Genomic DNA, 25,012 nt, shown 5'->3' with positions numbered 1-25,012 from the left:
CACTTCATAAGAGTACTTACGTCTGCAGAGACAGTTTCCATCATGATGACAGGTTGGATGTTCACCTCCAGAACAGGTAATATTTCCACCACATGCCGAGTCACTGGTGCAACCAATATCTACAGAAGGTTTTTCTTTTGATAATTAATGTTTGAATTTCATTTGCATTATCTTAATAATACTATCCTAAAATATCTTGAGTCGTTAAAATGTTTTTTTTTTGTTTTTTTTTTTTTTGTTTTTTTGTGTTTTTTTAACATAATTTATGTCTTTTTCCATGAGTCATAATTAAGCGCATTGTAGTATTGACAACTTTTGCTCGATAACAGAGAAGTTGTGCGATTATCTTGGATGACCATTTAGATCTTAAAATAAACTTTAAGTATGCTGAGAGAAATTAAAAGTAATAATGCTAATTTCTAACTCTACCCTTAAGTTTTATCTTGTTCTGAAAGGCACTTACCAACACATGTACATTTTCCGTTTTCACATCGTGGCGCATGATTAGTAGAACAATGTAATTCTCCACATTCACCGTGGGATTTACATGGAGGTGGGCCACCTGAAAAAAAGGACTCAAAGTTGATCTAATTTCACAAAACTGTGAGATTTCTGTGACAGCAATTTGGACTGCAATGAGTCAAAATGTTAGCAATGGGAACCATATATTGATAAAATGAAAACTGAAGATAACAAATCTCAGATAGGCAAGCTTGTGCTCTATGTTTTCCGAAGAGAAAAGTATCTCAAATATGATGAAATTCCACCAGAATTGAGGAAATTCGGGAAAATGTCCTACTTCTGCACCCTCTTGTGACCTTCATGTAAGCTTTGAATCCAAACAAGTGCTGGTTTTAAAGCAAGCACCGTTTTAAGTTCTTAACTACAAACTATCTCAATTTTACCAGTGTTCTGATTCTTAAATCAAATAAGGGGGCGGATTAAACCATTACACTACCTTGTCCTTTGATTCTAAAGCATTATTTCAAAAGAGCCGTCATTTAGGTACTTTAATGTCTGCCGTGAATTGATACTATGAATACAACAAAGAATGACTTATCATTGATGGTTTAATCTCCTTTAATTTCTATCCATCATAATTTGTTTCAATTAGGGATAATAATGGGATTATATATAATAATTTAAAAAAAGGTTAAAAAATTATCATGAATAAGTTTCTTACTTAAACATGTACAGTGGTCGTTTACGCAGGCCGTGCTATATGGAGAATGGCAGTGGAATGATGATGGACAGTGGACCGCGTCATGATGGTGATGGTGGTGTTCATGAGTGCATGCTGGGGGTGCTACGTGCTCTGAAAATCAAATGTTACAGGTAAGTTGTATAGTGGGGTGTTTTCTACTTCAAGCCGCCTGATCCCAACTCTTGTGTTTTAGTGGTCGTGCTTTTACCTTGTTCACATTTTGTATATTTTATTGGAAGATCTGTTTAAAATCGCCCTTTTAAATAATTTTGAAAATATGCCTGAATGTTTTGTAGTACAATTTTGTTTGGAACATTTTTTTCCTGATTTTTTCCTCCGTTGCAATATTTTTTTAAAGTTTAAAAAAAAATCAGCTTGTTTGACATTTTTCCTGCTAGTTTTTTTTTTTTCGTAAAATATAACACTAACATAGATTGCTTTCATTTGTTATGAAATATTTAGTATTAAAAAGGGAAACTATAAAGCCAGATTTCAAAACATCATCTGACAAGAAGCTTCCAGCCATTTTTATTGATTTAGATTTTCTTACATTTTGTTTTCATTTTTCATTTGTATGATTTTAAAAGAAAAAAAATTTTGCAGAATTAAAGTGAAAAGTGTGAGAGTCAAAGAACATTTATGCGATTTTTTTTTTAAATTAGAAACTTTCTGAATAATACGACTTACTCATGCAATAACACTTGCTGGTGTGACAAATGTGCTCGTAGTAACTGTGTGCGCAGTGGATACCATTACAGTTGCTATCAGTTGTACATCCAGGACTGTTGTCTGCGACCTCTACAACAAATCATAAGTTCTATAATGTAAAATACAGTAGTATTCTAATTTTAATATTTTGCATAAAAAACGTATCAAAGTCATGTACATATAACGTCTAAATAATCATATCAAATTATTTACATATTTTAGAGTTCTCTTAAGGTCATAATTTTTTTTTTATAAATTAAAAGATATAAAGCTAAAAAGAGAGAATTATCAATACATACTGATACATCCACATTTGTGTGTTCCAGTATGACAATATTGTGCATAACCTGTTCCACAATGTTCATAACCACAGTCAGCAGTCGATGAACAATAACCAACGTCACCTATAAAAATAATTTGTTCACATGGCAATTGATATTGACATGTACATTAAATTCTATTTAAAGATTTGTATTATCATAATAACATCATTATCTCATAAACTTCCACTGCTTTCCCTAAGATCTGTTGTGATTAGTTACAGAAAACCACCTGTTGCTTTTTCTTTTTTGAAATATGTTGAATCAGACTTGCTACAAAAATGACTATTATAAGACATAACTACAGAACAAGATCATCTAGAAGGCTTTTGAAAAATATAATTAAAGGTTCAATCTATGAGGTTTCTAATTTAATCATGTGATCTTTAGATTATTTGAATTATATTTATACCTTTTGCAAATTTTCATCTGATGTCTGTTATATTTTAGGATGTTAAATACTGTAAGCATATTTCTAATTTGCTGCTAATTTCGCGAATCTCTGATATCAAAGTAAATGTAATTGGTTGATTTTGAGACAGACTTCATATCAACAGACGATTGGCTGAATTTTATAATTTGTTACTGACGTTTGCAGAGGCATTTTCCATTCAGGGAAATAGCATGATCCCCATCTGCACACCTAGGATGAGTGGTACAACATTTTACAGATACCAGTGCGTACACTACCACTGAAAATCAGAAAACAAAAGATCAATATTTCGTAAAGCAATTTTATTTGAATATTTTGATTCGTTCTTCTACACAAAAATGACAAATTTTTAATTGACTTTGTTTTAAAGTCTTCATTTTGTCATGAGAGTACTTAGATTGAAATGCAATACACAGTAATCATGTTAAAAATCCCAATGAAACAAAATTATGAACAGAGAATATAGACCTCTGTAAACAATTAAGATGGCGGGTCCTTCTGAGGAGTAAGCATCCCGTATCAATCGTACATAATCTCATGTGCTCTTTGACCTGATCGGAAAACAGAGAAATCGGCGCGCATTCAGATTGAAATGTCCTCAAAAAATTATGTATTAAAAGCAGTCAAATTTAGACAAAACAATCAATTGTTTTTACAAACAAGGTCGTATTGACCATACAAATTTCTAAATGTTGATTTGAAATCGGCGCGCATTCAAAGATTTTTTATCTAATGAAATGTCCTCAAAAAATTTATGTATCTAAAAGCAGTCAAATTTAGACAAAATGCAATCAATTGTTTTGATACATAAGACCCCGTTGAGGCGCAATGTATTTTTGCATCATCAACTCTCCATCACCTTTACATTGAAATTTTCCAGTTGGGGCAATGGAAATATTAACGGGAAACGAAAGGAGATTTTATTTTTTGAAATATTGCTGCTTTACTTAAGATGAACAGTCTAAATGTTTTGTTAAACATGCAATGATTTGTTTAGACATGATAAATCATATTTATCCATAACTTTAAAATACAAAATTCTTTACTTTACATAATTATTTCCCCCAAAGTAGGGTGTTGCGTTTCTTTTGCGTGTCAGTATATTTTTTCTATGGAATTGAAGCCCAAATCAGATTAGATGCATCGAGTAGATTCTGTATTTTATGAATGCAGAAACTGAATGAAGCACAATCAGTATCTATGAGAATTCTAATATATTGTGAAAAGACTTTGCAGGTACAGTCAACGTGAAATTCAAAACTCTTTTTACTTCATCATCTTCACAGTACGGTGCACTTGTGCATAAAATCAGAATGATTTTAACAAAGTTTGTAGAAGATAAGTGACAAGTTAATTTGAAATTTTTGGATGTCAAAAATGTCAAAAAGCCTGGTTGATAACTTCTACATCGGAATATTTGTATATAAAGTTTTGCAAAGTCGTACGTTTCGATGCTATAAATTTTGGAAAAATTTTGTGATTTCAGATTTTCTAAAATTCTTTATGGGATTTTATATTTCATTTTGATTAAAATCGCTTCTCAGATAACTTGTGTCTCAGTACTGCTGACGTTTCTCATTGACTTCTGTTAATATTTTCTTCAGAAGTAAAAAAGAAACTTGGAAGAGTATTTGTCAGCTTTGTACCTTTGTTATTAGTGATTTTTTTAGCATGATAATTCAAATAAAATTTGGTAGTGTTACAAAAATTAAAACTGACATAATGATGTCTACATGTAGAACTTATAATACTATGTCCTTTTAAAATGCATTAAGTATTGTAATATAGGATTTTCAGAGGCGTGTTGTTCCCTGCCTTATCAGTTGGGACAGTACATATTTATCACGTAATCTAGCTAATTTCGTAGACACTTCAGAATTACTGATTAAGAAAGGATAGATTATTCTCATATTATCCATGCCTTTTACCATTTATATAGACTTTTTCTCCAAGGTATTGAAAAATATTATAGATGGGCTTACCTACAAAGAGAAACAATGTTAATTCTCTTTCAAACATTTCAAACGTGATAATTGCCTCCTTTCTTATCTATATTATCTATATTTATCAATGAGATATACAAAGGTTCTTTTCTCAATGCCATTGCATGCATGCAATCATGGTTAGCTTACTTTTTGGGTTAAATTGTTTAGAAAAATAAACTCAGTTTGAATATGCTGTAAAGTAATCATTGCCAGTCATGCAGAGTTGGCTTTTCCCACTGAAAAAAAAAATCCCCGGAAAACTAGTACTTGCTCTAGATTAAGATATCCAATCTCTCAGAAAATGACTCTAGAGTAATGTAGGATTTCCCATGCAGGAATTCAACATCAGAGTCAATTTTTCGGTGGAAAATTCCTATTCTGTGTAATGGTTAAGAAAGCAATTTCTCCAAAAGCCAACCCCCACCATCCAATAAAAATAACATTTCTATTTGTATGTATGAAGGAAAGTGGAAAATACACTGTTACGAATGGCCCTTCTTCAAATTAACACCAATTACAATGAAAATATGAAGAAAGTAAATAATTTTGTTTTGTTTTTTTACCAGTAACTGATTAACTACTTCTTTGTAAATCATTAATAGCTTATTCTTTTCATCCGATGTAACTGGCCTCTAAGAGAAAAAAAACTTGTACATTGTACTTGGTCGATCAATTTTTTACTGTATCCATAGAAGTTTATTTGAAATTAGTTTTTTTTTTCTAAAGTATTTCAAAATACATATAAATAGTATGAAATATATAGAGATAACGAACAGTATTCAAGCTCAAAGTTCATTAAACAATTCAAATTGGTGCAGAGCAGAAACACGGACCTTGAAGGCATCAAAGGTGGGCTCTGGTGCCATGGAGGAGTGAGCATCTCATGATAATCAATCACACCCGCCGTTTGTTTCTTGTCATGGTCGAAAAAAAGGAAAAATCAAATGCCATTCAGTATATAAATAATGGCCTAACAATTAGCTTGAAAAACGTAACCAACCAAAGAACCTACGAAATGATGACGTTAAACGATACTGCTGATATTCTTGTTTCGCCAACTTGTCAATAATTTGCCTCGTTTGAGAAATTGTTCATACGTAGAGCATGCTCCTGAATCAACATAGAGATATAAACACCGTATACAAGTGATGAGGGTATATTGCTGCATAGGTAAGGGAAGTTGACGATAGGAAAGTTATAATCATAAAGCTTGGTTGTTAGATTATTATTAACATCTTTTTCATGTACAATATTCAAATATGAAACAAACATCAGACTGTGATATCTTTCGATAATATAATTAAAATTCAAGTTCACTGTGATATTTCGTAGCGACATAAGAATGGAAACAACGATTGTTAATTGGCTATACGTCGTCGATACATCCAAATGTCGATTTGAGGGCTGCCTAAAATGTTTTTTTCTTTTTCAGTTTTCACGTATAAGTATCTTAGATAGTTGTAGTTGCTATGAAATTAAAAATGGTTTAGTAATTTGAAATTTTACAAAAGTTTAAGAGAGTATTTATTTACTCTCTGCTTTCAAATTTGATACTTTACCCTAGGTGTTAAGGTGATTATGCATGCCGCGGCTTGCAAGAGCAGTGTTTCAGAAATATTACAAAATTCAACAATTCCTAGCTATTAAAATGTAATACGTTCATAGCTTAAATAGATTTCTATTTTCGACAGAAGTCATTTTTAACAACAGCATACGAGGGCATGCTTGGATATTTTACTTGAAAAAGACGTTAATGGTAATCTAACAACCAAGCTATATGATAAACGTGATGACTTTAACCTTTCTATCGTCAACTTCCCTTACATATACAGCAATATACCTTCATCACCTGCATACAGAGTACATACCGGTATATATATCTCAGTTGATTCGATATGCAAGAACATGCTCTACGTATGAACAATTTCTAAAACGAGGTAAATTATTGACAAGCAAGTTGATGAAGCAAGAATATCAGCAGTCTCGTTTAAAGTCATCATTTCGTAAGTTCTATGATCTATACAATGATCTTGTCAGCAAATACAATTTACCATTGAGTTAAATGCTGACTGACGTTTTTCATACTAATTGTTAGTCCATTATTTATACACTGAATTCACGACGGATTTTCCCGTTATTTCCCGATAATGAAAAGGAGCTCACGGCGGGTGTGATCGGTCAGCAGGGGATGCTCACTCCTGCATGGCACCTGATCCCAACTCTGATGTTTCGGAGGTCCGTGTTTGGTCTGCTAGTCTTTTGTATTGTTTTATGGACTTTGATATTGAATACTGCTCGTTATCTCCATATCATTCAATAAATTATGTCCTCGATGCTCAGAAAGAAGCAAAAGACGTTTTTCAATGATTTAGTCTTAATGATTTTATTAACTTAATATTTTCTTTTGATTAAACAGATGTCCGTAATTTTTTATCCAATTTTTGATTGTTTTTAGAACTCATTTTTGGATACGACCCATAGTATACTGGAAAATGGCAGAGCTCATGATTTCCTGGACTCGTATCTTCCTTCTGAAAAGTGTTTTTTTTTTCGAGTTTGGAAAATGAAACAAGTCAAAAGATGAAAGATCTGGCGAATATTGTTAATGTGAAAAAAATTAACTTTCTGTTTATTCCAAAAACTCCTTAACTCTTCAGGGCGTGCGGGTTTGGGCGTATGTCATACAGTTCAGGACATTATTTATTGATCAGCCCTCATAGGACAGAAATGTTTTAAAATAAGTAGATGCCTATCTATGAAAGATGTTTCTTTAGAAAGTAAGGGGCATCGTCATCATTAAAAATATTAATGTTAAATAATATTGCATTTTATTAATCCAACACATTGCAGATGCCAAGGTTGACGATGATTTTCGAGGGGTGAAAATTTTCAATGTTACATTCAACTACATGCAATATTTATTACTGTAAACCAACTTCTATTCCTGACGACTTTATTTCGCGATTTACCAGGTTGAAATTAGTTCGCGAGAATTAATTTTTCGCGAACAAGCCTTTTTGGATCTGTTGTTGTTAGATATATACACTTTAAGGACCAGTTCGCCGCGAGAATTATTCGCCATGACGAGGCTCTAGAAAATTTCTCGCACGCGAATAAAAGTTGGTTTACAGTATCTCATATTGAATGTTTTATACAAATACATATCACAGGAACCTTGCGTGCATAAATTCTGCACAATCAACATTTTTTGGAATATCAACCGTCGTCAAGCATTATTGACTTGCTGGGCTAAATCAATTTACACGATAGTATAAATTTTAGAATAACGTATTCTTAAAAAATGCTCAATAATTATCTGGTGTTTGGTATTATTAGAAATAATATACAACCATAGATAATAAAGAAAAAATGTATTTAAGAGAAAAATAAATGTATGTATTTTCAATGTAACTATTGATAAAACACAGTTTTAAAAAATCATTTTATTCAAATTCCAAGATATTTACTTAAACACTGTCTGTCTTTACAGCAATAAATCTCTCCCGAAGGTAAAGCTTTTTGTATAAAAAGACAATCATCCGCCTGTAAACAAGAGAGAATAAAAACGACAATATAATGAAATGAAATATATATATATATTTTCAAAAACTGTCATTCTTATTTTCGATATAACAAGAGACTGTAGTGAATACAGTAGCTAGAATAAGAAGAATTTCATAATTTTCAAAGTTTGCAAATGTTTACACCTATTTTAATGACCTATACACAACTCTACAGTGTACATATGATTAACAAAAAATAAACAAATGCAAACCAAACACAGAGTTCAAAACATACCACAGAGCAATGGACGGTAAATTTAAATCCCTGGTAGGAGCGAATCATACATGTCTGGTTATCTGGACACGTCCTGTTCCAGGAACAGTTTAATACTTCGTCACAATGGGGGCACTCAACTGGTAAAGTACCTGTAAATTAAACAAATCATATATCAGGTTTAAAAATAAACAAAAATTCGTCATCCCTCCAATCCATCCACTGTTTTATAATTAAAGGACAAGATTTTAAATTATAAGAATAATGATTAAACATTTTGGAAAAATAACCTTTTTGCTAATAATAGAATAATCTAGATCTACATATAGAAAGTAAGTTGATATATTTTTGCAAGCATTGAGTATACTATATATATTTTGAATTAATTTAAAAAAAGAAAAGATAAAATTCATATTTCCGAGTAAACCGAGAAATTCTGTTTCTGTTTAAAGTTTAAAGGCAATTTAATGTATTGAAAGAAAGCAAAAAACAAAAAAAAACAAAAAAACAAAAACAAAATAATACCCTGAGTAGTCCTATAGATCTAGTACAAAAAAAATCATTTTAAGCATATCATAAATACGTACGTAATCCCAATTGTACCTCAACACAGAATCTATCATCACAACATTCGATCTCACCCGCAGGTAAAAAAGATTTTAAGAGCAGGCAATCTTGTTTCTGTAAAAGAGAAAGATCAAAATTATATATATAAAGTTATATATTTCCATATCTATTTTCTCTGTGGCACCTCTTTTAAAGTTAGTTGAGTTGATTTCTTGATCATTCTACAGGAATGTAAATTTCGCCAAGAGATGGGTAAGGAGATAAGGAGATCTTAAATCTCGTGCGGCTGTCGTTGTGTTTGACTTAAGTGGGTGGGTACTATTAAAATTGATATGGGAGGCCTCGTGTAATTTTTTAAATGTATTAGTCTACATTTTTAAAATGTAAATTTACAATTTTATTTCACAATGAAATGGAAATATATGGAATCACTGTCTAGTTAGTAGAGTATGCTAGCGACATCAACGGTAGTTGGAAACGTGGACGGGCTTCGCCCCTTAACCCCTTACATGGCATATACGCATTTCTACGCATCTGACTTGAAAAACAAGTATAGTGTGAAAAAACATTCATAACTTCGTTAATTCTCGAGAGGGACGTTAAACAATATACAATCAATCAATCATAACTTCGTTAATACTGGAAATATCAGAATTAAATATTGCACCGTTTGAAAGAGAAAATAAATACGGTAAAATAATATACAAAAAATATTTTTATTGGTTGTACGAGTTTTTTGCTAACTTGAGTAAAACTTTGCGCACTATTTGAGCGATTTTGCCGTTATCGAAATCAATGTTAGGGTAACAGGTATATGTAAAAATGCTAAATTCTGGTGTTTACATACCAACCCTACCCAATCCCACAAAATACTTAAAATTGGTTTGTAAAAAAAATTGTACAACATGTTCATAACTTTCAACACAACAATAAAATATTTTTAAAATAATATATTTAACAAAGCAAAAAAAACTAAAAATAAAACTCATTATTTAAATAATGGAAATTCCAGCATAATTATGGTGTATTTCATTGCCATGGCAACTGAAATGAAATTTTTATAATAATTTTCAGAAACAACACAGTACCTGCTTTCAGAATATATACTCAGTATACATTGGTATATACAAAAATTACAAGAAATACCCCAAAATATGCATTGAAATCGTAATATCAATTTATCTAGAAATGCTTTAAATCTTTGCCATGGAAGGGGTTAAGCAAATTATGCCACATTTCCAACTATCGTTGATGCCCTGGCATACTCTACTAACTAGACAATGATTCCTTTAATCAATCCCAAACACAAGAGGCATGGTGCACAAAACTTAAAAGTACCTTCAACTATAAAGCATGTCGACTCGCAACGTTGTATGACTTTGAACACATATAATGAAATCAATATACGATAAATATGAAAATTTGTCACTGGCACTACGAATATCTTGAAAATATATAATTATACTGCTGACAAATGAAGATGAGGACATACCACAGAGCAATGGAGTGTATGATCTGAACCTTTTGGGGATCGAATCGTACACGTCTCAGAACCTGGGCAGGTCCTGTTCCAGTTGCAGTTCATTGAGCTGTCACAATAAGGACATTGGGCACCTGCGTTTGCATCTGCAAGAGAATCATTGGTACAGTAATTACAAGATTTCTACATAGAATGGAGATAAATATAAGAATAAGAATTCAAATATAATTTACTTCATCAAGGATCGTGCAAAAAAAAAAAAATCATTTTTGATTCATTGACCTCATTATTTTTTTCTCAGGAAGACAAATGATCTGGGTAATAAATTCACCTGTGGTCGTCGAGGTAGTTGTTGTGGCTGTTAATGTTGTTAATTGTGTCGTTGTTGTCGTTGGCTTTGTCGTTGGTTTTGTCGTTGGTGTCGTTGGCTTTGTCGTTGTTGTCGTTGGTTTTGTTGTTGTCGTTGTAGTAGTAGTAGTTGTCGTTGTTGCTGTTTTGTTGAAAATTACGATATACAATGTAAAGTGAAACCAAAAAAAAATTGAATTGAAAAATTACTTTTTACCGTTTTTAATGAATATGAAGAATATTAATTTGAGTGTCTATGACTATCCATGCTTCTAGGTGTTTGTATGTCATTCAACCAATTTTTTTTTTCGAACGATATTGCTTCCTCAAAATTACTTCGATCTCTGCAATAAAATCTTATATCACATCTCCCTAAGACTTTAGAAAACACTGTTGACTTAAGGAGAAAAGGTCAAAGGTCAAGATAAGAAATTCAAACGTTCTCTCTGAGATAATCACATTTTTAAAGGTTTTGCAATGATATTTTTATCAAATCTCCTTATAGTGTTTAAAAGACACCTAATTGATTTGAAGGTCATATGTCAAATTCAGAAAATCCTATATTTCAAAAAATGTTACCAAATGATAACTTTAGTTAACTTTTTCAGCTTTTCAATGACATTTTAAGACAGTGTTGTTCTCACTTTGACTGCTCTAATGGTTATTGATTGGGTTAATGAGCTGCAGCATTAATGTGTTATCCGAGGTTGGTACATGTATATTTACAGAGTACATTAACTAGTACTTCAATGTTCTAGATTCACATGAAACATATCTTGAAGAGCTCAATACTGTATACATGTACAGTGTTTTTTTTCGCCCCTGGTTATTTTCGCCCTTTTGCACTTGCATACAATTTTGCCCCGTTTTAAATTCGCGCAGTCATAGTTCTGTTTAAGAAATTATGCTTCTGTGTATCCCGTGTTAAATTCACCAAACCATATAGAGGGCGAAATCGACGAAAATAAGACGGGGGCGAAAATGTCCATGTATACTGTAGTTAACGTCTATATATGAAAGGTTTCCTGTCTCAAAATTTACTTTATGATTCATTTGACTAAAAACCTTATAAGTAAACGCATTTACTGAAAGTCATTAACCAGAGAAAAGGAAATCGACAAATATTTTTAAGAACAAAATAATGATACATTTTTCTTTAAAATTTGGTTTTAACCCACACTTACTGCATGGATCGGGATTGCAGTGAATGTCAACTTCAAATAAAGATCCCGTACAATTCTTCCCGCCATGTTGTGGTGGAATACACGCCCGAGTTCTTACCTTGGTTCCACCACCACAGCTATAACTACATGGTGTCCAGCTTCCCCAGGCAGTTAAGGTCCCATCCACTATATATTTCATATCAATTTAACAGGTTTTAATTAGAAAGCATGTAGAAAAAAATTATGAACAAATGTATATGATTTTTTAATAAATGATTTTAGCAGAAATTCTATTTTTAACAAGCTTAATGACCTGGACAAATGTGTGAGCCGCATTGATGTACTTCTTGTGTATCTCCATGACATGAGCCCGCTACTTGGCAGGTTCTAGTTCTTACTCTCACACCCGCGCAAGTGGCTGTACACTGACTCCATGCCTGCCATTCGTTGAATTGACCACTTACTGGAGAAAATAAGAGCTGACATTTATGGCACGCCAAATTCACAAACATGAGCTAAACATAGTTTCACGGTCGATAAACTAGATTTATCGGTTGTAAACTATAGTTTACGGACTGTAAACTTAATTAACAACGTTTATCTACATTTTGCATCTGTAAACCATAGTTAACGCGATAATCTGTTTCAGAACCGTAAACTATACTTAACACTGAAAACAATCATTTGCGATCGAAAAACATAGATTATCTGATAAATACAGTTTCACGAGTTGTAATCCATAACGAGTTGTAAACTATGGTTTACAACTCTTAACTATAGTTGGCGATCTGATAAATATAGTTTCACGATTGTGAAACTATGATTAACAACTCCTAACTATAGCTCATGATTGTAAATTATAGTTTACAGACGTGAATTCATGTTTATCAACAAAATCTATTGTTAACGTTTTATTACAGACAGATAAATATGGCACGCCAAATTCACAAAAATGAGCTAAACATAGTTTCACAGTCGATAAACTAGGTTTATCGGTTGTAAACTATAGTTTACGGACTGTAAACTATAGTTAACAACGTTAATCTATATTTCACATCTGTAAACCATAGTTAACGCGATAATCTATGTTTCACAACCCTAAACTATACTTAACACCGAAAACAATCATTTGCGATTACAAAATATAGATTATCTGATAAATACAGTTTCACGATTTGTAAACTATAGTTTACACACCGTTAACTATGGTTAACGATCTGATAAATATAGTTTCACGATTTGTGAAACTATGATTAACAACTCTTAACTATAGTTTACGATTGTAAATTATAGTTTACAAACGTGAATCTATGTTTACCAACAAAATCCATTGTTAACGCTTTATTACAGACAGATAAACTTAGATTAGCATTCGTAAACTATAATTAACGACCGTTAAATATAGTTTTTCAGATGAAAGCTATAGTTAACGAATTGTTAACTATAGTTTACGGTTTGTAAACTATAGTTTACAGTCGATAAACTCAGTTTATCAACTGTAAAATTATGTTTAGCTCATTTTTTTGAATTTGGCGTGCCATAGATAAACTTAGATTAGCATTCGTTAAAGACAGTTTTAACGATGAAAACTATAGTTAACTAATTGTTAACTATAGTTCACGGTTTTTAAACTATAATTTACAGTCGATAAACCTATTTTATCAACTGTGAAACTATGTTTCGCTCATTTTTGTGAATTAGGCGTGCCATAGAATTTCTTAATGCATTTTAAAAGGATCGTTAACGGTAATTTCAAATAATCAAATGTATATTTGTCTTCTAAGTCCAAGTAAGAAGTTAGCAAAGGTTTGCTAAAAGAAGTTTAGTTTTTCCTGCTCGCCGAGTACCATTTTCCTACTTTTCTTCAATTTTTGGAAGTTTAAAATTAAAAAAAAGATCTTGTACGACCATTAAGATTTTTCAAATAAAAGGCTCTGTATTTTTCTATAGAAAAATTATGAACAATAGATAAAAATGTTAATTTTAAAACTAATGAAAATGAGAATGGCAAAATGAGTAAAAAGAATCCCTCAACATGCAATTCAGATTCAATGTAATTGTATTAAATGTTAAACTTTGCGGTATTAGAACGTTTTTTAAAAATATTATTTCTGTGAAATGAAAAAATGAACCACTTAGGCTTTTCAGAAAACCTTACTTTATTTATGTGGGTTGCAAAATACAACCAATGTTAATTTTAGAGCTTATATTTTCGATTTTAAAATCATACAATTCAGTTACACGAGTAAAATTTTCATATGAAATGTAAGAATGATCTCAGTAATTCCAGTAAACAAAATTCATTGTGAACAGCGTGCAGAACATGTACATCCCTAGAAACACCAACTGTGGGATCAGGTGCATTGGATTAATAAGGAATCCCTTTTGTCCGGTCTCATCTGCCTTGATACCTATGCATCGATCAAGTGTAGGAGTACTTCTTTGTCAAATTTATTATGAAAAGCAGCACCAGACAATTTTTTTGAAACAAGGCAGATAAAGTACGACCCAAAGTAGTTTGTATGTACTATGTCATACCGTCAAATACAGCAAAGCTTCAATTGGATTGTTAAAGTTCTTGTAAGATCTACTTCTTTGCCATTAGTCTGACTCTGTTTTTGAATATATCTTACTCGGAGTTCTAATCAGTTTGAGAAGCATTGAAACAATATGGAGGTTCAATATCATTCTATTATTAAATATGGGAAGTTGACGATGGACAAGCTGCGATCATTCCGTTGGTGGTAGAGTTTGGTTACAGCTGCCCGTTATCGTATATAGTCAGAAAATATTCAAATATGAAACAGATTTACAGACTCTGTGGTGTCTTTTACTTCAACTTCAAAGAGTTCCATGGTATCGTAAATCGTGTTTCTCTAACATTTAGGGTAATTTTATCATTAGAATTCTTTTCGGGTAACATTCGATTTACGAAGAAACAGTAATGATGGTAAAAAGTTTAACAATAAATGACTTAACTTTTCATGGCAAAATTTACCGCCTCAGACACATAAAAATCGATCAGACGGTGCTGTGGCATTCTTGTAATTTAAATCTCAAATTGCAACCTTATAAAACTCTATAAATTATACCGAAATTTTAATTACTATCATTCGCCTATCCAAAGGAACATCCCTTATGAGACTTTGACATAAATTGTTGTAACTTACCATGGCATGGATCCGAATTGCAATGACTGTTCACTTCAAACAAAGACCCAACACAATCGCTGCCTCCATGTTGTGGCGGAATACACGTCCGAGATCTCATCTGGGTACCGCCTCCACAGCTAGCACTGCAAGCGGTCCAGCTTCCCCAAGCAGTTAAAACGCCATTCACTGAAATTCAACTCAAAACTTTAAAGAAAAGAAAAATATATGGAAGTAAAATTCAAAAGCACACCAACAAATACACTACCGATCAGCTTGAATGGTATAGTAACTATAGTTATATTTTCGTTGTATGGATAATTGTGAATACCTGGACAATGATGTGCACCACAGTGAAGAATTTCTGTTGTAGATCCGTGGCAAGAACCGTCAATGTTACAGGTGCGATATCTCAGTCTTATACCCTCACATGTTGCTGAACATTGACCCCATGGCTGCCATTCACTGAATTTAGCTGCTGGATAAAATGAAAACCTGAAGTAACGAGTGAACTTATGTACGAGTTACTAAGGGATTGCCAGATTCTATAATTAGATATAGAGAGACTTTCTTCCCGCCAGCCCGTGCAGAACTGTAGAACTTTGATAACTGTGTTTTCATAATTATTTGTATTTTGCTTGCTTTGTACTGGCTTTGTACTTGTGGTTACAGAATACATTCTAAACTAAGTATAAGGTGTATTTTTCATTTATTGCATATTTCAATAAATGACCTTTTTTATTCTTTAAAGAGGAGTTATGTTCTTTTTGATGTGGATGGCAAGGCAAGCAGACATAAAAACAATTTATGTTAATAAAGGATTTATGTATGTTGCCTATTTTCTGATGTGGAGATTTCCCCTTAACCAGCGATATTTTTAGCTGGCTTATTTACATAATATACTACTGCGCATGCGCTATTTCTCTCAAATTTCGGAAGAAAATTGTGTGTTGTGTGTATGTTACTCATTATGTTTGCTTTTTTTCAGATTGACACCATTCTTGAGACCCATTTGGTTATATGTTTTATGTCAATCATGCCATAATTGTATCTAGTCATTTGATGTAACTTTTTGTTGCTCTCAGGTACAAACTTGATTTTATTTGTCTCTTTACTACTGATGTTGATGTATATAATTTTAGTTACTTTTTTACATGTTTTTATATTGTGCTTTTTTGATCCATTGTCATATATTGCATATTTCAATAAATGACCTTTTTTATTCTTTAAAGAGGAGTTATGTTCTTTTTGATGTGGGTGGCAAGGCAAGCAGACACAAATATATTAGAATTCTAAAATTCCTGTCAAGCAAAATGATGTATACATGTATTTGATAAGAACAAGTATGTAATTTTTAGCTCAATATTTTATGGAAGAAAATTGTGTGTTGTGTATACATCTTTGGTTTGCTTTTCATTGGAAAGTATACAAACAATAGAATATTGACTCCAAAAAATGCTTCAAATAAAATACTCGTAATTTGAATGATGGCTTGTTCTCGAATGTAAGAAAAGTTGGGATCAAAACCAAAATGGGTATATATAGTCATTTACATACAATCTGGGGTCACGCAGGAGAAAAATTGATTTTTTAAATTTCGTTTTTTTCAAATGTGAATAGTGCAGATAACGATCAGGGCCTGGTTGCTCAAAAGGTAGTAAATTTAACCAACTTTTTTACAACTGGACCCAAATATTCAACCTCAAAGTCCTTAAAACAATACAAAATAGGAGCAGAGTAAACACGAACCTCCAAATTACCAGAGGTCGGATCAAGTGCCAAGGAGGGGTAAGTATCCCCTGCCGACCGGTTACACCCGCCATGTGCTCCTTGTCATGTAGGGAAATAACGGGAAAATCCCTCGTCAATTCAGTATGCAAATAATGGCCTAACAATAAGTATGAGAATGGTCAGTCAGCATTGGACTCATTGATAAATTATATTAGTTGACAGGGTCGTCGTTATCTACCATAAACCTTACGAAATGATGACTTTTAACGAGACTGCTGATATTCTTGCTTCATCAACTTTTCTGTCACTGATTTACCAGTACCTTGTTTTAGAAATGGTACATACGTAGAGCATGCTCTTGCATATCGAATCAACTGAGAGATATAATGCATGGATGCAGGTGATGAAGGAATATCTTTAACAAATTTATAAACGGGATACAATATGGACCTCTCGGGAATTGTAGAGGTGGGATCGGGTACATAGGAGAAGTAAGCACTCATTTAAATATAAACTTAAAATTATAGATTTAGTTTAGAAATGTGTGTGTGTGTATGGGTATTAAAAAAAAGAAAAATGACTCATGAAATATAATAAATTATTTATGACATACCTGTTGTTGTCGTTGCCTGTGTAGTAGTAGTAGTTGTTGTTGTTGTATCTAAGATATACATATATGATAATGAAAAAGAGAAAAGAATTCTTTAAAAAAAAATCTTTGGCCTTTTTCTAAATGTTATCCGCATATTTTTTTTCACATGCAAGTAGCAGATGTTTTTGAAATATTTATACCTGTATTTTTAGGCATCTAATGTTATCTAAGGGCATATAAATTACAGTGTAAATTTTTAATTCATATATGAAGAAAATACTTTTTCCTTCAGTAAATGTTGCTTTTTAACTGAATGGTACTCACCAGCACAATAACAACTTGAGTGAAAACACTGAGGAGTTTGGTGAGATGAACAATGTGAGTATCTACAATCATGGTCTGAATAACACGCTGGAGGCTGGCCTATGCAAGAAAATATTTAATTTTCCATGCACTTATTTATATGACATTAACGTATCATGTCCAACCAGTAACTCTTACCAAAATGAAAAGTACATCCATAAGAAATTTCATCTACAGAGAGTCATTATTCCATGTGGGTATTTTTCCTTGACGTAGGGTTTGTTTAAGATAAGATAATTTTATTTTCCACATTTGGGCTCAGAAGGCAAACAAGCTTTTTTAACAATGGTAAGATAGGTTCTGAATGAAAGGTTACATACACACAGATAAACACACACATATATAAACATGCATATACATGCATATGATATGATCCATACAAGTAACATTTAGATGCAACAATTGGGGTTATCAAACTATTTCAAAGGAGTCACTGGAAGTCATATTTCGACAAGTCGAATAATGGCTTGGTAGTCATTTTTCTAATTTGAAAATAAATTCTGGACTTTCGTCATCTTAACATATGAAAGTCAAACCTACCATAATTGTAATTGTTGTCTATATCAAATTTATGAGGTTAGGAAGCATTCTGCTCGCCCTCTTGAAAATTAAAAAAAAGGGCCTGGGTTTGATATTAACGCTTACTGACACGTACTGGTTATGGAACTTATGATAAATATTTTTTTTAAGTTCCTTCAACAATGTACATGTATATACAGATCGATGATATATGAGATGTACAATATTTAACATACTAGTACTTTACCCTCTTTATATGAATAATTGATGGAGACATAGGAACAACAAAAGGTCTTTCTTGTAATGATTCATCTCTTTGTAGACATACAAAGAAAACATTGAATAGTAAGTAATCAAAATAACGTACGGGTGCAGGCACATGTGGAACTTAGGCAGGTTGGACTGTAAGGATGACCACACATTTCGGCAGGACATTCTTCTCCGGGAGGATGGTGGGGGTCCCGCCGCCTTACATGTGAACCACATGCTGGAACCCTGATATCTAAAAAGGAATTAAAACGATGAACTTTCATGAAATACTAAATCAACCAATAAGATGAAATAATGGACTTTCATAAATCGTTGAAAGAGCTATTTTCCATCGGCTTCGCCTAAACATTAAGATGATATGTAGCTGCAATAATGTACCCCTCTCCGACAGGGCTAATTTTTGAATCTAGATGAAATGCATCCTATGAAATGGTATAGGAAAGGTTCCGTAAAACATTGCTTCGAAATGACAGAAGAGTTTGAATCTTTAGTTAACTCCAAAGAATCTTAAGATAAGTGTATGAGGTAGAGAATGCGGACATTGAGAAACAATGACGTCATGCAACTAAATGGCGACCGCGTCGGGTGAACAAATAATGTCATTTTATTTTATGATAATTTGGTAAATATCTAAGGTATCAAGCTAAAATTTTCAACATTTTTTTAACTTCTGTTTTATGTTCCTTAAAATTTTGTAAACATAAACTTCATAGTGTTAATTTTATCGCATCTGTCTACGAACTTTTCGAACAACCCCCGCATATTATTCCAAAGATTAAAAAAGACATGCAAATAATTTGAATGAATAGAAAATTTTTTGTGAAGAAATTCGATAAATTCATTTTCCCTATAAATTCCTTTAAAAACGTAAAACCTTTGATGGCCTAAATATTTAAGGTATCTTCCAAGCTAAAATTTTCAACATTTTTTAAACTTCTGTTTTATGTTCCTTAAAATTTTGTAAACATAAACTTCATAGTCTTAATTTTATCGCATCTGTCTTCGAATTTTTCGAACAACCCCCGCATATTATTCCAATGATTAAAAAAGACAGGCAAATAATTTGAATGAATAGAGGATTGACGATTCTTGGTAAATAAATTCTATTCTCATTTTGTCCGTCGTCCGTCCATCTGTCTGCCCGATTTTCACATTTTCGACTTCTTCTCAAATAAAAGAGAAATTTAAATTGTAAAAATAAAGGGCCAAGTCTCCTCACAAGGGGAGATAATCAAGAAAAGACAAAAATAGGGTGGGGCCATTAAAATATATTCTTCTCAAGAACCACTGGGCCAGAAAAGCTTAAACTTACGTGGAAGAATCACAAGGTAATGTAGATTCTAAATTGTTGAAAATAATGACCCCTGGGGGAAGGGCGGGGCAACAATAGGGAATCCAAGTTTTACATTGATGTATATAGGAAAAATCTTTAAAAATATTCTTCTTAAAACCTTAAGGTCAGAAAAGCTGAAACTTTTGTGGAAGCATTCTGGAGTAGTGTAAATTTTAAATTGTACAAACTATGACCCCCGGGGATAGGGACAGGGCCGCAATAGGAAATCAAAGTTTTACATTGAACTCTATAGGAAAAATCTTCTCAAGAACTGCTGGGCCAGAAAAGCTGAAACTTATATGGAAGCATCTTGGGGTAGTGTAGATTCTAAATTGTACATATCATGGCCCCGGGGTTAGGGTGGGGCTGCAATAGGGAATCCAATTTTACATTGAAATATATAGGAAAAATCTTTAAAAATCTTCTCCTTAAGAACCATCGGGCCAAAAAAGCTAAAACTTATGTGGAAGCATCCTGAGGTAGTGGGATTCTAAATTGTCTAAATCAAGACCCCTTGGGATAGGGTAGGGTCACAACAGGCATTACAAGGATGGTCATCTGGTAAAGAAGAGCAATGGCCAAATTTACTCAGGTGAGTGATGTGACCCATGGGCCTCTTGTTATATTTAGTTCCATTTATGTTTCATGAAAATTAAGTTGTTACCCTTCATGCAGTGACATTTTCCAACGTGACAGACACGTCTGTTAGCATGTTCATGTTCGGGACAGTGCATATTGACGCAGTTCCTGTCGGAAGTGCAATGTATAGTATCATGTGGCGGGGCATCTGAAAGATATAACAAGTAATAGACATTTTAACTTTTAAATATTGAAACTAAATAAGGTATATCTTCATGTTTTTTGATATATTCCTTGCATCTTTATTAAAGTCGATCGGTCTTAGCATTCGATAATGGTAATGTTCGAAGCTAGATAAAGTGATCTGGTCCGTATTTCTGAAGATGGTTCAAATTTAGATCTGTATTCGGCACTTACGCATACATTCACATGTATTTTGAGATACATGACAATAATGATGAAATGGTCTTCCACATCCTCCATAATCACACTCAACATCTCTTGTACAGTATTTAGATGTACCTAATATGTAAAAAAAAATATTACAATAATCAGAATTTAGTATTATATTACATATATACACACTCTTAATTTGAGTCTAAATTAGTTGTAATTGTATTTACCTTTGAATATTTGAGTATTTTAATATGTCACATTTGAAAAGAAGAGGGGAATTTTTTAGTGCAACGCAAATACACTAACCCAAAACCATGCTCATCAACTTGATAACTTACATACTAGTTATTGAATTAATATTATTTTTTCACTATCTTAAAAAAATTTTAATATTTTTCTAGTGCGAAGCAAATACACTCATATATGCTCAACAACTTGATAATCTACATAATTGAGTTCATGTGATTTTCAAAAAATTCAAATACATATTTTTTAATTTCATTTTCATGACGTTTTTCTCTCAAAGAAAAATAATACACACCCATTCATTAGGCTTTCTCTAATTCGAATCCCTTTTGAGATTTACTAAACAGTTTTGCTGTAGATAACCATATTTTTGTGATCCCTTTTTCTTGCAAGATAGTTATTGAGTATTAATTACCGAGATTTTTTTCTCTCAAAATTTTCATGATCGCATAAAATCTTCAACCATACAAATATTTAAACGAGATTAAAATGTTTGCAAGAAGACAATTTTGCGTCATTACGTCAAAGGTATTGCCAAAAAACATTGATTTACTGTAGCAAAGAACACCGTTTGCTTAAAATATACACATTGACAATTCTTATAATTTAATTTTCTAACACAAAAAAATGTTGACGTTTAATAAAGTTTAGTTATATAAATTCTTCAAAACAGTACTTGCATTACAGCAACATAAAGAATGACCTGCTATTACTTTCAATATCACAATATTATACTTTCAATGTGATTCGGTTTGCTTACCCAAAAAAATATACAAATTTTCTCCATATATTATATGAACTCTACAATTAGAGAACCATGGGCCTAAATGCTCACCTGAGACTATTAACCATACTATTCTTCAAAAACTTGATTCAAAAAGATTTTGATAGTCCATTGAAAAATTCTGACCCGATATACATGAAACAGCATTACTTAATTTTAAGGAGTGTTTCAAACCATATACCATCGTAATATCATTGCAAAGGCAATTTCGCCACATATGATTCACATATGAGTTATATGGTCTTATATTGCAGAAGCAGAAACAATTCTTTTCCTTTAAACGCGATTCCGTACAATTTTATCCTGATTCTTGCCAATTCTAAATCGAGAGCCATAATTAAAAAGAATAAATTTTTAGACAACTGGTAATGTTTGCAAACAAATGGTTCTACGTGACATTTTTTGAGGGGGGATTTCAAGAAAAATTAAATAGTTATATGTCAAAACCTTGATCTCTCATTGTGGTCCTTATCAACCCCCGGGCCATGAGTTTAGAAGCTACACCACCTCAGACCTTTACGTAGTTTTCACGTTTTCTGGACCAGAAGTTCTTTTTTAAAGAGAAAAATAAAGATTTAAATAGATTATTGTCTAAAAATTTCCACAAAAGTTTCATGATTTTAGTTAAGTGGTTCTTGAGAAGTGTATTTTTACAGAATTTTCATATATTTTTCAATGGAAAATTTTGCCCCTTTATTGTGGCCCTATCCGTCCTCGGGTTTCATATTTAGAATAACTTACAAACTCCATTATGTCTGAATCTTCTAGTACAATAGGTCTTGAGAAGATTTTGAAGGTTTTTCTTACATACTTAAAATATAAAATTTTGAACCCATTTAGTTGTGGCCCCATTTTGCCCTCTAGAGGGTCCAGATGTGAATAATTAAGAATCTACGTATCTTGCTTCCATATTCGTTTCATCTTTTATGGCCCAGTGGCTCCAAAGGAGAATGTTTTTAAATATATATAATTGAATAATTTAGGATCTACACTTTCTCAAGACGCTTCCAAATGTTTCACCCTTTCTTGCCCTCTGATTATTGAAAAGAATATTTTTAAAGATATTTCGTAAATATTTCAAAGCAAAGTTTCCATCCCCTATTGTGACCCCCTCCCCCCAGGAGTCAGGGTTGGAAAAAATTAGAATTTACACTTTTCCAGAAAGATTCCACCTTCTTTTTTTACTGGTCTAGTATTCCTGGCAAAGAAAACTTTTTATGGCCCAAACCCTATTTTTATCTTTTCTTAATTATCTTTCTTTGGAAGTTATCTTGGCCTTTCCTTTGAACATTTTTCTATTCCCTTTAGCCAAATATGATTTGTGCCAACTTTTGTTATTATTATTAGTCCAGTGGTTTTTGAGAAGCATGTTAAAATAAGAAAAGTTTACAGATGAAAGAATGGAATGACAGACAGACGGGAAGATGGACGCCGGACAACGGGTGAGCAGAAAAGCTTCCTTCAGTTTTAGCTCAGGTGAGATAAAATCAGTGGGTGTAACTCACGTTTGCAAACGCATTTGGAATGAAGACAGATCGGAGAGTCGCCCGAAGAACAGATTACTCTTCCACAATCAGAGTCGTGAACGCAACTAGATGACAACTGATGTGTCATCTCTGAAAAATAAAACCAAAAAGATAAAAAAAAATAATCTTTATTATATTAAGGTATCAAGAAATGCACATTTCAGAGTTCCCATAATCAGAATTATGAAGGCAACTTAGTGACGATTGATACTCTCTGAAAAAAGCCAAAAAAGATCAGATATGTAAAAATCAAATTTATATCAGAAAACTCTAATTTTAGGGGGAAAACAATTGTCTTTATTGTCAAAAGCATGGACACAGTTTATCTTGAGGAATAAAGTGTTGAAATTTTTAGTGCGACTTTTTGTACAAGAAAAGTGTGATTTCAATATTTTGAAATGTTGTCTGTATTTTATGCAAAATGGAGATGGTGATACATCTAAAATAGCAATGATATTTCAATAAAACAATATGTGCAAGTTTGCAAAACAGAAAGAAAACAATATTTGGAACAACCTTTAGTAATAAGTGCTCATTCTGGCTTTTTTTTTTTTATCTATAAGTCACACGTAAACGCTTCTGTTCTTCAAAATCATTATCTACACTCATGTACCTTTCTATCACACATTGTTCAATAACCTGAGATAATCTAAAAATAGCAAGGTTCCTTGGTCCACCGACTAAATGTGTCCACATCACTACAGTGCATTACTATACATGTACTTTATAAATAATCCATATAAACCTTTTTTTAAATTATGTTCTTGTATCTAACGTAGTTTTCATGAAGAATATATCAATCCAAGAACTGGAGAAAATGCAGAACATTAAATTATTAAATATATTCTTCGAAACTATCAGTATATTGAATGATTTTAAAGAACATCGAAAACACACGTGACTTTCATGCCCAATATTATATAGAGTTGTACATAAACTAAATTTGTATTAGTTATGTAAAATCTCGACATGATATCTTAATTACTAGACTTTTGTCAAGAAATTAAAGAGTTTTAAGCTTTGTTTTTAATTTTTACAAAATCAAATATTACATAGTACCATATGGTCTATACACACAGTGTTCTAGATGATTCTGATTGGTCACTATAAATAAAATAATTAGTATCAAACATTTTAATTATGCGTGTCTGTAAATAAACAACTAAGCATACCTATAAACTGGAGAAAAATAAGCCATTTCCATATCATTTTCTCCTTGTTTGGTGATCAGTTCTTGTTATCAGTTACTATCAATTATATTTATGGACATAGACTTTTGAAGGCCGTATCATATATTAATGTTATTCTGTGAGAGAGAAAAAATATCCTAGGTATTATTTCAGTTTCCTTACATTTTTTCAACTGAACACGATCATTTGTATTATAGAGAAAGAACTATTTTAGTACAGATTTGAAATGTATTGTTCAAAACAATTCATGTGGAGATAACGCGTTTTCAATCTTAAAAAGGTTATTCTAACTATATAAATCAGGAGCAGAACAAACACGGATAACTAAAACATCAGAGGTGGGATCAGG

The 25,012-nt window shown here is 32.2% G+C and overlaps 1 protein-coding gene and 1 long non-coding RNA gene across 2 annotated transcripts; both read right to left on the bottom strand.

The window, feature by feature from the left end:
• Positions 1-8,088: 8,088 nt before the first annotated feature.
• Positions 8,089-17,511, bottom strand: LOC134266016 (coadhesin-like). The gene is made up of 10 exons (XM_062748233.1): positions 17,479-17,511; positions 15,466-15,612; positions 15,156-15,323; positions 12,299-12,448; positions 12,001-12,171; positions 10,806-10,964; positions 10,487-10,620; positions 9,015-9,108; positions 8,449-8,579; positions 8,089-8,193 (listed from the first exon to the last, which is right to left on the bottom strand). The coding sequence occupies exons 3-10, from the start codon at positions 15,253-15,255 to the stop codon at positions 8,098-8,100; spliced, it is 1,035 nt and encodes a 344-aa protein (XP_062604217.1). The 5' UTR covers positions 15,256-15,323; positions 15,466-15,612; positions 17,479-17,511; the 3' UTR covers positions 8,089-8,097.
• Positions 17,512-20,941: 3,430 nt separating this feature from the next.
• LOC134266015 (uncharacterized) lies at positions 20,942-24,722 on the bottom strand. Its single transcript, XR_009991881.1, has 3 exons — positions 24,646-24,722; positions 23,453-23,563; positions 20,942-21,043 (listed from the first exon to the last, which is right to left on the bottom strand). It is a non-coding gene; the product is annotated as an uncharacterized LOC134266015 (long non-coding RNA).
• Positions 24,723-25,012: the final 290 nt, after the last annotated feature.

Source organism: Saccostrea cucullata, unplaced genomic scaffold (genome assembly GCF_032062105.1).
Source record: "Saccostrea cucullata isolate Sc308-1 unplaced genomic scaffold, CSIRO_AGI_Scuc_v1 ctg275, whole genome shotgun sequence".
NCBI lineage: Eukaryota > Metazoa > Mollusca > Bivalvia > Ostreida > Ostreidae > Saccostrea > Saccostrea cuccullata.
The sequence above is the reverse complement of the archived record's forward strand: the minus strand, read 5'-3'. Positions and strand labels throughout refer to the sequence as shown.